Genomic DNA, 16,949 nt, shown 5'->3' on the forward strand with positions numbered 1-16,949 from the left:
GTGGCACGAAAACACAGGAAGAGTTATTCACAGGAGACCTGGGTTCTAATCCTGCCTCCAAACAGCACTGAGAACTTTGTGGAGTAAGTAATATTAAAGAATTCAGACTCTGTGTGTTTTCACATAAAATTACAGATCAAGAAGTAACAATTTAGCACTTCCCTGGTGGTGCAGTGGTTAAGAATCTGCCTGCCAATGCAGGGGACACGGGTTCGAGCCCTAGTCCAGGAAGATCCCACATGCCGTGGAGCAACTAAGCCCATGTGCCACAACTACTGAGCCCACGCTCTAGAGCCCGCGAGCCACAACTACTGAGCCCATGTGCCGCAACTACTGAAGCCCGTGTGCCTAGAGCCCGTGCTCCCCAACAAGAGAAGCCACCACAATGAGAAGCCTGCGCACTGCAACGAAGAGTAGCCCCCGCTCGCCACAACTAGAGAAAGCCCACGCGCAGCACTGAAGACCCAACGAGGGAAGGAGAGAGAGAGAGAGGGAGGGAGGACTAACAATTTAAAAAAAACCAAGAGGACTTCCCTGGTGGCACAGTGGTTAAGAATCCGCCTGCCAATGCAGGGGACACGGGTTCAAGCCCTAGTCCGGAAAGATCCCACATGCCGCAGAGCAACTAAGCCCGTGTGCCACAACTACTGAGCCTGCATGCCACAACTACTGAAGCCCACGCACCTAGAGCCCATGCTCCTCAACAAGATAAGCTACCGCAATGAGAAGCCCACGCACCACAACAAAGAGTAGCCCCCGCCTGCCGCAACTAGAGAAAGCTTGCACGCAGCAACGAAGACCCAATGCAGACAAAAATAAAAGTATATATATAAATCAATAAATAAATTTATGAAAAAAATAAAATAAATTAAAAGAACAAGAAATCATCAGGAAAGGAAAAGGTGTATTTTTTAAAATTACTGCATCCAGGAACAATGTTGCCTGAGTTAAGGACAGGAAACTATAAACAAAATTGATCGGCACAAAATTAAGTTTCTCGGCAATCACTTTATATATATCATGGCAAGAACTGTGGGAAAAGAAAAACTTTTGCTTGAGCAGATACATGACAGTTACTCTGAACTGCCTGAATTACCAGAGAAAGTTCCATTTTACTCATTAACTTTGACAAGTAAAATTTAAAGTTTCTAGCTCCAGAGTAACTCTCTGAGTTCAGGTAATTTACTTGAAAAACAGACACTTGATCTGGTTCAGAAAAAGTATATCTGTGTTACCAGCTATAAATGATTTACACGACGGTGAGGAGCAGGCCACTCCTAATAAGGCAATTCAAACGGCCGACACACCTGAGGAATCTAGAAGGCACGCTAGAAGTGAAACCCCCAAGAGACGGTTCATTGCAAAACCAGCGTTCAATAATGAAGCCACTACCAAACTAACCTGATGATTTTGCATTTATGGAGGGTTCCACGATTTTCAGAAATTTTCTCCATCATTATGCTATGTGCCCCTAACAACCAACAGTCTAGGAAGGTAAGTGAGAGTGTGAAAAGGGTTTGCAAAATTTGCTTGTCAGAAAACCTTCATACCAATCTCCAATCTGGCTCTACTTGCTATGCGCCCCCTAAGATAAGTAAATCATTTAACGCTCCTTGGCCTCAGCTTCTACATGGAAGACAAAAGCTGATCCCTGATTTGTGAACACAAAAAACTTCTAGGAGAATAAGATAACAGATGTGAAAATGCTTATAAATTAGACAAATTTGAAACATCACTGCTTCCACATTTTGGAACAATTAGAGAGGTTAAATGAATTAGGATAAATCAAGGATAATTAAAGTCAGAGTCAGGTCAATCAAAGCATTCTCCATTATATCAAGTTGATTCCCAAGATCCTACAGTCTTTCTTCAGCTCCTATTCTCCTGTATCACTACAGTACAGAGCCTTCAATACTCCTTAAATCTCTAATCTCTCAGATTCTATGATGCCACCTTTCCTAACTCCTCCTCTTCTCACTGACTCTGTATTCCCTTTTCTTTTAATTCCACCGATTTCTCTAATGAGATCACACAATCTCATACTTGGAAAATATCTTTAAAAATTATAGTATCTATACTCTCATTTTACTGAGCAAAACAAACCAAGAAATATTAGTCTCTTCCTCGCATTTCAAACTATTTCTGTACATTCCTCTTTTCAATACTTAAAACTCAATGTAGTCCCAAACTGCATAGGCTCAAAAATAAGAGTTATATAATAGACACCTCCTGCTTTCTATCTATCTCTACCATCCAATTACTAAATTCTGTCCATTCTGGCACATATCCTAAGAAGTCAAAGTGAAAGTACCTCTCAGGTAAGAATCAAAAGTCGTCAAATGTGTGTGGTTACTTTAGTTGAAATCATTGTCTCTTAAGAGCATTTTACATAGTCCATGTCAGCAAACTCTCTACCATTATGTACAGTAAGATTCAAGATTTGCAAAGGAAAAGCCCATTTCATCATGTTTAAAAAATAAACAATCATCCAGTTGGATAAGAGTCCAATCATCCTTCTGGACTCTTCCTCTAGTAGATATATAGAGAATGTCTAATGGTCTGGAATTTATGATGTGTTATGTAAACATTAGGAAATACTGTCAAAATCGAATTTCAATGAACCATCTGTCTGAGTAGGGTGAACACAGGTTGAGTGTCACTCTTAACTTTTTAAAATTGCATTTATTTTGGTAGCCTGCCTCCTGGGGAAATGTCCTTGATGATCTACCACATTGAAAATTAAAACCAAATTTAAAAATCTTTCAAAATTAAGCCCAGACATTATGAAAATATAGAGCTGAGGCAGTTAAGCCTCTGAGCACATGAGATTCACGCAGAGCTCCTTTGCCTTGCCAAATATGATTCTTTTAAGATGAACAGCAGATCAAAACTCTAAGCTATGTCTGGGGCTACTGAAGGGGTTTTCTAGTAATGCCATAGTTGTTAAAGTTTTGATAAGTCTAAATTTTGTACCTCTGGTTGTTGCTCTTTATTGTGCAGAAGACCGGAAACAGCTCATGTCCCTGTTTTAAGATCACTGGCTTCCAATCACTCTCTCCCACTGTCCAGAGGAAAAAAAGCCTTCCAAAGGCTTTGTAAAAGAGATAAATCACTGTAGCTACAACATTTATGAAGCTCTCACTAAAAAATGCTAAGTCTGAGTAACAGCTTTTAAAGATTCCATACATTTCCTCACATCGAAATGTCACAAACTTAGGATGAGGAAGATTCTTGACAAAATGCAAGAGGACTCTGAGAAGTTTCTTACCGCAGCAAAGAGAAGACATCGTAAGAATTGCGAACACAGTTCTGATCCACCTGAAGAAGAATACTCTTCTGAGCATTTGAATAACCCTAAAAGACATTAATTAACAAATTAATCAAAGTAAAACAAAATATGTGTCCAAATTAATCGTGATGTTTGTATTTTTAAAATTATGATTCAATAACAACTCAGTAAATTCAAATCATTAAGAAATTAGAAAAAAGTTAAGAAACACTTTCATATAATTGAAGTTTAACCTTATAGGCAAGTGAATTTAAAATAAATTTCTTCTAACATTTTCCCACAGAAACAATGTTTCACATTATAACTTTTGGTGAACTTCCCAGTGAAACCCCAGAAGTCTTTTTAACATATTATGTGGCTGAAGAAGAGTATTAACAATAATATTTCAAGTATGCCTAGCCATCATATGTAATGTTTTTATGGGGGAAAAGGCATTCCAAGTTTTAATTAGGAATACCAGAAACATTTCCACTCAGTGGTGTAAAGGTGGTGGCAGCAAGGATGGTTTCTAGAGAGAACACAGCACAATTCCATAGAAAGAACAGAACAGCTATCTGGCATTTCAGAAAGGCAAAGTAAATAGTAGTTAAGAAAAAAGGACTCTGGACCCAGACCACCTGGATTACAGTTTAAGCCCTTAACACACCAGCTCTGTAATCTGGAACAAGGCACCTAACTTCTTTTAGTTTAACTTTGGTTTCTTCATCTATAACATGGAGATGGTAATATTATCTACCTCACAAATTGTTGTGGGAATTAAAAGAGCTGATATTTGTAAAGTCAATGGTATGTGATAAGCACTGTATAAATGTTTGCTATAATGCTAATATAAGCATTTTCTAAAAGTTACATTGCTGCAGACTTTAAAAGGTTATTAGGAGAGTATTATAAACAACTTTGTGCCAACAAATTTAACAACTTAGATGAATCCTTGAAAAAATACATGACAAAACTGATTAACAATAAAACAACAATATCTGAATAACTCTATTTTTTAAGTGAATAAGTAAGTGAAAATCTTTCCACAAAAAAAGTCTAGGTCCAGATGGGTTCACTGAATTATAACAAACATTTAAGAAATATCATCAATTTAACGCAAACTCCTTCATAAAACAGAGGGTAAGGGAACAATTTCCAATTCATAAGACCAGCATTACTGATACCAAAACTTATCTCACACACACACACACACACACACACACACACACACAAACACAATTACAGACCAATATCCCTCACGAATATAGACACAAAAATCCTTAGCAAAATATTAGCAAGTTGGACCAGCAATATGTTATAAGGATAAAATAGTAACGCATCGTTATTGACTGAATTTATTCTAAGAATGTAAGGTGGGTTTAGCATTTAATATCAATTAGCAAATAAATGAAGCAATCATTATAAGCCTATTTTGATGGGCACACAATTATAAAGATGTAACTTGTGATGACAACAACATAAAAATGGGGGAACAGAGCTATATGGAAGAAAAGTTTTGTATAATATTAAAACTAAGTTGGTATTAATTTGAACTAGACTGTTATAAACTAAGATGTTAATTGTAATTCTTGGGGCAACCACTAAGAAAATAACTAAAAGATATACAGTAAAAGAAATAAGAAAGGAATCAAAATGTGAGAAATAACTAACACAAAAGAAGGTAGTAACGGAGGAATTGAGGAACAAAAAAGATATAAGAAAAAAAATCGAAAAGTGGCAGAAGTCCTTCCATCTGTAATTACATTAAGTGTAAATGAATTAAACACTACAATTAAAAGGCAGAGATTGGAAGAATGGATTTTCTTCTTAACAACCCACTGTATACTGTCTAAAAGAGATGCACTTTAGAACCAAAAACACAAATAGGTTGAAAACGGAAGGATGGAAAGATATTCCATGTAAGCAGTAACCAAAAGAAAGCTGGAATGGGTATACTAATATCAGACAAATAGACATTAAGACAAAAAAAAAAATGTTAGAAGAGACAAAAAAGGATATTATATAATTTTTAAAAGGTCAAGAAGATATAAATGATTATAAACGTATATGTACCTAGCAACATATAACAAAACATATGAAGCCAAAACTGCAAAAACTAAAATGGGAAATAGCTGAAGGCAACATCCCACTTTTAACAATGTGTAGCACAACCATAAGAAAGATAAACAATGAAACAGAAGACATGAAAAATACTATAAATCAACTAGACCTAACAGATGTATACAGAATGCTCCACTCAACAACAACCATATACATATTCTTCTCAAGTGCACATGGAACATTCTCCAGGATAGACCATATGTTCAGCCACAAAACAAATCTCAATACATTTCTAAAAACTGAAATCATACAAAGTATCTTTTCTGATCACAATGGAATGAAACTAAAAATCAATAACAGAAGGAAACTTGGAAAATTCACAAACTACAAAGTAAATAACATAATCTTAAACAACCAGTGGGTCAAAGAACAAATCATAAGGTAAATTATTAAATACTTTGAGTAGAATAAAAATAAAAATACAACATATCAAAACATATGGGATACAGTGAAAAAGTGCTCAGAGGGAAAAGTACAGCTGTAAACATTTACATTTAAAAAAAGAAACAGTTCAAATCAATTAACCTAATCTTCCACCTTAAGGAAATAGAAAATGAAGAACTAAACCCAAAGCAAGAAGGAAATAAATAATAAAAATTAGGGCAGAGATCCATGAAATAGAGAATATAGAACAATACAGAAAAATCAAAAAAAACAAGTTAGTCCTTTGAAAAGAGCAATAAAATTGACAAACATTATGCTAGACTGAACAAGACAAAAATAGAGAATACTCAAATCACTAAAATCAGGAATGAAAGTGAGAACATTATCACCAATCTTATAGAAATAAGAAGTATTATAGAAGAATACTATGAACAATTGTATGCAAACAAATCAGATAACCTTGATAAAATGGAAATGCCTAGGAACGCAGAAACTCCCAAAAATGGCTCAAGAAGAAACAGAAAGTCTGAACAGATCTACAAGTTGTAAAAGAGTTTAGCTAAGCTACTCCATGGTACTGCTGCCCTGGCATCCATTTTGTTTGGCCAAGCAGCCTGCAGGGACCTTAAACTAACACGAGACCCCCTTTCAGGGAAGTGTATGCCCTAGATAGCAGGATGCAGAGTCATAAGCAAATGTAGCTTCTGTTATGACTTGTGATCAACAGTCTCCCCCCTGCTTCCCAGCACCTGTATGCTTTATACACCCCTTAGATAAGAATCCCCATGGAGTGCATGCCCTAGATAGCAGGATGCAGAGTCACAAGCAAATGTAGCTCTGTTATGATTGTGATCAACAGTCTCCCCTGCTTCCCAGCACCTGCATGCTTTATACGCCCCTAGATAAAAATCCCCATGGAGTGCACACCCTAGATAGCAGGATGCAGAGTCACAAGCAAATGTAGCTTCTGTTATGACTTGTGACCAACAGTCTCCCCTGCTTCCCAGCACCTGTATACTTTACACACCCCTTAGATAAAAATCTCCATGGAGCTTACCAAAACCCTGCTCTTTTGGTTTGAACTGACCAATCCAGCCCTAGCCCAGGAACCCCAAAGCACTCTACCCACAGACTCTAAATAAAGACATGTGTCCCAGGTCCTGCATCTCTCTGTCTGCACTTGGCCTTGAGCTCCCCATATATAACTTTACAGTCAGTTCTCTGTTTCCATGGTTCTGGTATGCATGATTCTGCGTCCATGAATTCAACCAACTGTGGATTGTATAGTGCTGTAGTTTGTATTTATTGAAAAAAAAAAAAATCCACATATAAGTAGACCTGCCCAGTTCAAACACATGTCCTTCAAAGGTCAACTGTACTAGCAAAGCTAATCCAGCAGCATACTAAAAGGCTTATACCATCTGGTCCTGCAATTCTACTTCTGGGTATATACCCAAAAGAACTGAAAGCAAAGACTCAAAGAGATATTTGTACATCCATGTTCATAGCAGCATTATTCACAGTAGTTGAGGGGTAGAAGCAACCTGAGTATTCATCAACAGATGAACAGAAAAACAAAATGTTGTATTTTCATACAATGGAATATAGTTAGCCTTAAAAAGGAAAGAATTCTGCTATAACATGCATGACCCTTGAGGACATTATGTTAAGTAAAATAAGCCAGAGACAAAAGGACAAATATTGTATAATTCCACTTACATAAGGTACCAAGAGTAGTCAAATTCATAGAGCAGAAAGTAAAAGGGTGAGTGCCAGGGGCTTGGGGAAGGGGGAGATGGGGAGTTAACTGCTTAATGGGTAGAGAGTTTCAGTTTTATAAGATGAAAAGAGTTCTGGAGATGGATAGTGGTGACAGTTGCACAACAAGGTGCATGTCATTAATGCCACCACACTGTACACAAAATGGTTAAGATGGTGAATTTTATATTATGTATATCTTACCACAATTAAAAATAATTTTTTAGGGCTTCCCTGGTGGCGCAGTGGTTGAGAATCCGCCTGCCAATGCAGGGGACACAGGTTCGTGCCCTGGTCTGGGAAGATCCCACATGCCGCGGAGCAACTGGGACCGTGAGCCGCAATTACTGAGCCTGCGTGTCTGGAGCCTGTGCTCCGCAACAAGAGAGGCCGTGATAGTCAGAGGCCCGCGCACCGCAATGAAGAGTGGCCCCCGCTTGCCACAACTAGAGAAAGCCCTCGCACAGAAACGAAGACCCAACACAGCCATAGATAAATAAAAATAAATAAATAAATAAATTTATAAAAAATAATAATAATAATAATAATTTTTTAGAAAAGATTTATACACCAGGAACAAGTGGGATTTTCCCAAGGTATGTGAGGGTGGTTTGATAAATGAAAATCAACACAACATACCAAGTTGGAGGACTCATACTTCCCAATTCAATACTTACCACAAAGCAGCAGTAATCAAAACAGTGTGGTATTGGCATAAGTACAGACATATAGATCAATGGAATAGAACCGAAAATACTAAATAAACTCATATGTCTATGGTCAACTGATTTTAGACAAAGGTGCCAGGACTGAGAAAGAATAGTCTTTTCAACAAACGATGCTGAAACAACTGGATGGCCACATGCAAAAGAATAAAGTTGGACCCATCCCTAACACCATATACAAAAATTACAATTAGGATCAAAGACCTATTTGTGAGAGCTAAAACCATTAAAAGAAAGCACAAGGGTACATCTGTATAACCTTCAATTTACCAATGGTTCTTAGATATGATGCCACAAGTAAGAGCAACAAAAGAAATAACATAAACTGGACTTAATCAAAATTAAACTTTTGTGCATCAAAGGACACTATAAAGAAAGTGAAAAAACAACCCACAAAATGGGAGAAAATATATGCAAATCATATATCTGATAAAGGTCTAATACTCAGAATATATAAAGAACTCTGACAACCCAACAACAAAAAAGACAAACAACCCAATTAAAAAATGGGCAGAGGACTTAAAGAGACACTTCTCCAAAAAAGATATACAAATAGCCAATAAGCACATGAAAAGATGCTCAACATCATTAGTCATTAGGGAAATGCAAATCAAAATCACAATGAGATACCACTTCATACCCACTAGGAAAAGTAAAAAAATAAATAAATAAACAAAATTAAAAGAAAGCAAAACAAAAAACAGCACATAAGTGTTGGTTAAGGATGTGGAGAAATTAAGAGCCCTAGTATATTGCTGTCGGGAACATAAAGTGGTCAGCAGCTGTGGAAAAAAGTTTGGCAATTCCTCAAAAAGTTAAACATAGAATTACTACATCATCTAGCAATTCCACTCTGAGGTATATAACCAAAAGAACTGAAAGCAAATACTTGTACATAAATGTTCATAGCAGCACTATTCACAATAGCCAAAAGGTAGAAATAATTCAAACATCAATCAGTGGATGAATGGATAAACAAAATGTGGTACAGAGTATTCATACAATGCGATATCATTCAGCCATAAAAAGGAAAGAAGTATTGATACATGCTACATATGGATGCACCTCAGAAACTCAAGCTAAGTGAAAGCAGCCAAACATAAAATATTACATATTGTATGATTCCATTTATATAAAATACTCACAATAGGCAAATCCATAGAGAGAAAAGCAGGTTGGTGTTTGCTGGGGGTTGGGGAGCGCAAAATGAAGAGTGAATGCTTAATGGGCATTTTCTTTTGGGGTGATGAAAATGTCATGCACCTTAATGGAGGTAGTGTTTGCACAGCATTGTGAACATACCCAGTGCGACTGAACTGCACACTTTCAAATGCTTAGGGAATTCCCTGGTGGTCCAGTGGTTAGGACTCAGCGCTTTCACTGCTGGGGCCCGGGTTCGATCCCTGGTCGGGGAACTAAGATCCCGCAAACCGTGCAGCACGGCCAAAAAAAACCAAAAAAAAAAAGCTTAATTTTATGTTATGTGGATTTCAGCTCAATTAAAAAAAAAGAGAGAGAGAGTTGGCTATGAAATAACCTACATATCATGAGAGCAGCTGAAAAGAAAGGACAGAGACAGGAGATAATCCTATAAATGAGCTACAAAACCCAAAAAGATACTAGAAGTAAATTTAAGATTCTCAGGAGAAATGATTAATGACATTCCACTTAGTTATACTTATTTTATGCAAAAAGCTGCCAAACATTTCTTATATTAAAAACTTATCCACACTTACTAACATACAACTAATGTACAACTAAAAGCAACACATTACAGCGAGGATTCTGGGTCTTAACCCACTCTGCCTGTCACGGAAGTGAAGAAAATCATTTAACTCCTCTAAGCCTCAGTTTCTTTAACTACAAAATGAAATGAGACTACTACTAATGTAAACAACAGTAAAGAATAATAGCCAAACTCAAAAGTAACACGTATGAGCATTTCCAGTATGCCAGGCAGTGTTGTTTTTCCAAGTTAAATTAACGTTTCAATGTTAATGTGAAGGGTTAACATGTTTAATACTCACACAACGCTGTGAAACAGGTACTATTATTATCCCCACTTTAAAGGTAAGGAAACTGAGACACGGAGAGGATTAAGTAGAAGAGCCATGCAGTCTGGCTCCACAGCTCATGTTCTCAATGACCATGCTACACTTGATCTCTAAGACCTTTTTTCAGGTCTAAAATTCTGGGTCCATGTACATTTAAGGCAACTCAAGGACATTATTAAACCCTTCTGCTTCAGCCACCACTTAGCAATTAACATTCTTGAAATATGCTAAGAGCCTTGCTCTGAATGACATCTAACTTCACCAGATGTGCGATCCCAGCAGACCTCTGATGAAGGATCATAATGGAAAGAAATGGCTCATTTGTATCTGGTTATCTGTGTGAGATACTGCCAAGTGCCAAAGAGCCCAGAGGAGATTTACATGTCACTCAAAATTCTTCTGAAGCCAGGCCTAACAGTTCTTTTTCAAGGAATGGAACAGAATAGGCACTAGTCTGGGTGAGTGTCTATTAAACCATTCAAGGAAACAGATAATTTCACATATCCAATGAGCAGGAGTAATTCCAGGCAGATGATCAGGTGTGTTTCTAGATCAGTGGTCAACAAACTTTCTCAGTCAACGGCCAGACTGTAAATATTTTAGGCTTTGCAAGCCACATCATCTCCATCGCATATTCTTCTTTGTTTTCGCCTTCAAATTCTTTACAAATGTAAAAATCGTTCTTAGCTCCCAGACCATATAAAAACATGTGGGGACTGTAATTTGATTATCCCTGTACTAGATCGCTGAATGAGTCACCTTTTAAAACATGTTACTGTACATTTTTAGAGTTTTCAGCTGCTACAACAATCATAAGACTATCCTTTATTAAAACTATAAAAGTTCTACTAAAATAATCCACTTGACAGGATAACTGTTAATGAAGCGAACAACATTATACATATATACTTATTCATTTCAGTGTTTACTGAATATCTTATACATACAGAGTGTCAGGCAATTGCTATCATCCTTATGAAAGTATACAACCCAATATACTATAAAGTATATAACCCAGTTAAGGTTCCAAGTGAAGTAAAAATTGCAAAGGTGCCATAAGAAAGGTTAAAAAGAAAAGCCACAGGAGTTCCAATATGGTAAAGATTCCATCTAGTAGAAGCAGGAACATCAAAGGCTGCAGCAGGGGTAGCAATATTTGGGATAGATTAAGAAGCATAGAAGGCTGAATGGCAGTGAAGGAAAGTCCCACACAGACTGAACACCTTTAGCCAAAGCATGACAGCAGGAAAACATAAGCTGTATTCAGAGAAGATTAAATAGTGGTCCAATTTGTTCAGCTCCAATGATGTCAAAATTACTTGGAACCCTGGAGGGGGAAATAGTGGGAGATATAGCTATATAACTAAGTTGAGAGGGCCAGAGCACAGAAAGCCTCGAATGTCATACTAAAAAGGGAGACAACCTACATGCTTATTGGACTCATGAAAGGTTTCTGACACTGTAGGACCATGATCAGAGCTGCATTTAAGGAAGGTTACTTTGGTAATGACAAATATGACAAATTAGGAGAAGCAGAAAGTCCAGACAACCACTAGGAGGCTATTCTAAAAATCCACACATACTAGAGGTAATGAGAGCTCAAACTCTGAAGAAAAAAAAAGAGAGACAGAGAAAAGAAGTAAAGATAAAAGCAGAGATATAACCAAAAGTACTATACCACTGACTGAATTTAGGTTGATGGAGAAAAGGAAATTAGGTCAGAGATTTGGACACATCTAGCAGACAAGAAGTTATTCCATACAACCTTTAAGCAAAGGAATAAAAAATAATGAAAGTATGCTTTAGGAAGATTAATCAGGCAGTGGTGAATAAGACAAAGTGGATACAAAGAGACCAGAGCCATAGGCCTGCCAGAAAACTACTGCAGTAATCCAGCCTTATGGGGGTGCCAGGCTGAGCTTGGATCATGACAATGGATATGGAAAAGTAGCCATATATATGAGTGATTTCAAAGGACTCAAAAGAGTCTAGTAGCTGAATGAATCGAGTGGATAAAAGAAATCAATCAAAACGAACTGCAAAATTTGAGGCCTGGATAAATGGAAAAATAGTTAATAAAAATGTAAAAAACTGGAAGGGAAAGCAAACCTGTAGAGAAAAATGAAGAGATCCATTTAAAGTATAACAGGGGGCTTCCCTGGTGGCGCAGTGGTTAAGAATCCGCCTGCCAATGCAGGGGACACGGGTTCGAGCCCTGGTCTGGGATGATCCCACATGCCGCGGAGCAACTAAGGCTGTGCACCACAACTACTGAGCCTGTGCTCTAGAGCCCGCGAGCCACAAATACTGAAGCCCACGTGCCTAGAGCCTGTACTCCACAACAACAGAAGCCACTGCAATGAGAAGCCCGCACACTGCAACAAAGAGTAGCCCCCGGGGCTTCCCTGGTGGCGCAGTGGTTGAGAATCTGCCTGTCAATGCAGGGGACACGGGTTCGAGCCCTGGTCTGGGAAGATCCCACATGCCGCAGAGCAACTAGGCCCGTGAGCCACAACTACTGAGCCTGCGCGTCTGGAGCCTGTGCTCCGCAACAAGAGAGGCCGCGATAGCGAGAGGCCCGCGCACCGCGATGAAGAGTGGCCCCTGCTTGCCGCAGTTAGAGAACGCCCTCGCACAGAAACGAAGACCCAACACAGCCAAAAATAAAATAAATAAATAAATAAATAAACTCCAATCTCTAAAAAAAAAAGAAAAAAAAGAAACATGATACACCAAAGCCATGTGTAAAATTAATCAGGATATCTTTATAAAAAAAAAAAAAAAAGAGTAGCCCCCGCTCAGCAACGAAGACCCAACGCAGCCATAAATAAATAAATAAATAAATTTATTAAAAAATAAATAAAGTATAATTATTTGCAAATGGCAGATGTCTATGCAGAAGTGGTCAGAAACTATTTAAACATAGATGAACTAGAATTTTGAATAATGAGCTATACAACTGATGACAAACAAGTAGTATATGCCAGCAGAATTTTGAATGATCTGCTACAACAACATTCATTCACTCAGTCAACAAATATCTACTGAATTATTACTACATGCCAGGCACAGTGCTAAGCACTAGGGATAATTCTGTGGCAAAGACTGACACTGTCTCTGCCCTTACACAGTGTACAGTCTAGAGCTTCTTCTACTTACTTAGGTAGAGTAAGAAATCATAATGGACAAGGAAAAAAACCAATGGCTCATTCTACAACTTGAGCACCTTTTCAGATTCAATGAGTAAACTTTTAAAAAATATAATATTTATTTGTACAACTCCTCCTAAAATGGCTACCTGATGAATCAAAGGACAGCCTGTGTTCCTATGTGTGTATGTTCATTTGGACATTAACACACTTTTAAGAGTCAGGCAAGTTAAAACCAAGAAAAAATGTGCACATGTCTCTGTCAAGCACCTTTGAGCCTCGGACACCCACTGTCCCTGGGCTCTGACAAAGCCCAGATGCTGAGCTGTTAAGGAGGGAAAGCAAGACCTCTTCTTCGACACTGAACCTGAGCTGAATATGTACTTTCCCCCAGATCTAGTCTGAGATTTGAGACAGCAGATGTTTTCTTCTCCTTCAAAACAGTAAGAAGCAATGAAAATAAGAACAGTGTTATTAAGCAAAGGTATACAGATCTTGAAACTAAAATCAATTCTTTTTTTTTAATTCAAGTCAACAGGGATGAAGAGGTTCTTGTTCATACTTCAGTGTTTTAAACTACCCTCAAAAAATAATCACAATCATAGTCACACACTCCAAGTATGAAGTCCATTAAATGTCATCAATGCAACTCCATAACAAGAGGACTGAAAGTGACCCTGCTAAAGTAGTCATCCTTTCAGAGAGAAGTATACTACAGAATAGAGATAGGAACCATGTGATCTTAGTGGATTTCATTCACTCCGGAAAAATATCTTCTAAGCAAAGTCTACACTAAATCCTGGGACCAAAAAAGTGAGTAAGACACAATCTCAGCCCTAAAGGAGCTTACGCCCTAACAGGAAGAAGGATGTATACAGTTACTGTAACTGTGAGAGAAGAGAAGTGAGACGGAAGAAAAGGCAACAGTGGTACCATGTTAACTAGGTAAAAAAAAAAAAAAAAAAAGAAAGGAAGAAGAAAAGATTCCCAGCTTTCCAGAGGAACAATTTAAACCAAAACTGACTCACAGAGGGGAAAGGAAAAAAAGTCAAGAATGTCCTAATTATAAATCTAAGAAAGAATAGTAAAGACAAGTTTTCAAAATTTAAACAAAATTTCCAACTCTCTGAATCCCCTAGTGAGGATGAGTCTGGAGCTCTGTTTCTGTTTACTTTCTAAGAATCTAAAACATCTACATGAAGAACCATGCTTGGCTTTGAATTTTCCAGTATTAAAATTCTGAAAAGCTCAAAAATTGTGCTAAGGAGACAAGATCCTCCAAATTCATAACAGGAAATGTGGCATTTTCCCAGATTATTCTCTGGCTTCAATGAAGAGAGAGAATGGGGACCACAGGATTTATAAATATGAATTACAGGATGAGATGATTTTCCAAACATCTGTCAGAGGCTAATTTGATCCAAGAGAAAAGGAAAAAAAAAGACTCAGAGGGAAGCCAAACAGAGTGACTAATATGTGGAACTTCTGTGGACTTTGGTGGGTTGATGGCCTCATGGGCATTGCATGCCCACTCTACAATAATAAATACCCAAAGTCTGTAAAATAATGCACTTTATACCATTCAAAGCACTTTCCCATGTACTCTCTCATTTGATTCTCACAACGCACATAGTGGATATCTCTGGTTAAATGTAAAGATAGTGACGTGGTACTTTGACATGCTATGTGAAGTAGGAAAGAATGTAGAGATACCACGTAGCAAGTTGTTAAAAGAAAAAGCCTTTGAATAAATCAGACCTGGTTTCAAATCATGGTTCTGCTACTTACTAAGTAATCTTGGGATTAGTACTTGAACCTTTTCTTCTAGGATATTGTACCTATAAATGACAATAATTAACCTCATGGGAGTTGTTACACAGATTAAACAAAACATGTAAAGTAGATAGTAGAGGGTCTGACATATAGTAGGTACTCAGTAAATGAAAACTAGCAATGGTAGTTTTCAAAAGCTCCATACCCACCTGGAGTAATACTGTTACTAGGATATCACACCAGCTCAAATAATTCAGAAACAAAGTTTCACCCTGGATTTAAACTGAGCTCAGATACCTAGATGTTTTGTAACAAAGCAGGCAGTTACTAGAAACAGCCCCTTAGGATCTGTCTGGTCTGTTTCTTGTATTTTGTAACCTGGTTGGGGGGCAGGGTCGGGGGAGAGCTCTGGGAGGAAAACTGAGTAGAGTATGTACAGAATGAGCTATTTTTGTGATCTTCCAACTTTTACCTGATGACGTACTGAGAGACCTGGGTAGAAGTTATACCATATCCCTTTCTCTGTTGTTAAAATATAGGCTGCTTGACATACTTAATCCCCACTTCTAAATGTTCTGCTTGAGTACCACATGGGACGTGCTTTGGAAATAAGTTAGCATCCATGAATTTAACCAGCAAGAGGAAAATAGCCATCTTTTTAATTTCTCAGTTCTATAAAGTTAACTAAACAAAAATCTCTTAACTTTTCTAGGTTTCAGCGTCTTCATTCTGAAAACAAAAATACTAATACCTGACCACCTGAGTTGCTGTAAGTTGAAGATACCTCTAACAGCATTTAATCACAATCACAGTCAAATAAAATGATGGAAGGAACCTCAAAAAGGAATTTAATGAGGAAAATCATCTACTCCTCACTTTTACACGGGTGACATGGTGTAATGAAGAAAGTGCATGTCTAGAAAGACAGAGGTATGTGTTCTGGTCCTGGTTCTGCCACCAACTCATCCTGATATGCTGGCCATTCATTTATTCCCCAAATACTTACTGTTAGCCATATAGGCCTGCTGCTACTACTACTACTAAAACTTCTAATAACAGTTGCTCTACTTTCCCCACAGGTTGTTGTAAGAATGGAGTAAAATAATTTACAGGCAAATCCTTCAAGGCAAAAGAGCTATGAAAGTATGTAGTGATTTTTTTATATTATATATATGATATTATTATAGCTATGTCTAAGTTACCACTTAAAGCATGAAACTAACTTTCCATGCCAAGTTCAAGAGGTCATGAGGCTCCCCGAGCCTCGGTTTCTTCATCCCTGAGATAAGGGTGTTGAGCTAGATAACTCTAATATTCCCTCTAGCATTAATCAGCTGATAAGAATTTTCTTACTTTTGAAATGAGGAACCTAAAACTAACAAAGGTTAAGTGATTTGCTCAAGGAACACAGTACCAGAACAAAACTGGGATTAGAACTCAGGTTTTCTACTTTTCAAAAGTATCATGCCTTGAAAAATATAAGGAATTTTCATTTGTACAGGCTCTCAAAACAGACCCTGAAACTTGCTGTTGTCCCTAAACCTTCAATCTCAGCTGGACTATGTACTTGAGATGGTCAAATCATGTGGCTGCGTTTGTGAAAGTAATCACCAAATTGCTATTTTAATCTCCTGAGAGTGTCACTATTCCAAAAAGGTTTGATCCTTTTTATTTGGATTCTACTCCTGCTTTAATTTTTTTCCGTTAAAATGAGAAA

At 37.6% G+C, this 16,949-nt stretch overlaps 1 protein-coding gene across 3 annotated transcripts in view; it reads right to left on the minus strand.

Annotated features, from left to right (window-relative positions):
* UVRAG (UV radiation resistance associated) overlaps positions 1-16,949 on the minus strand; it is a 318,745-nt gene that overhangs the window by 230,274 nt on the left and 71,522 nt on the right. For all 3 annotated transcript variants that reach the window (XM_036860728.1, XM_036860729.1, XM_036860730.1), the window contains one exon: positions 3,269-3,354. In XM_036860728.1, coding sequence (XP_036716623.1) covers positions 3,269-3,354 — 86 coding nt within the window. The remainder of the gene's footprint in view (positions 1-3,268; positions 3,355-16,949) is intronic.

Source organism: Balaenoptera musculus, chromosome 8 (assembly GCF_009873245.2).
Source record: "Balaenoptera musculus isolate JJ_BM4_2016_0621 chromosome 8, mBalMus1.pri.v3, whole genome shotgun sequence".
NCBI lineage: Eukaryota > Metazoa > Chordata > Mammalia > Artiodactyla > Balaenopteridae > Balaenoptera > Balaenoptera musculus.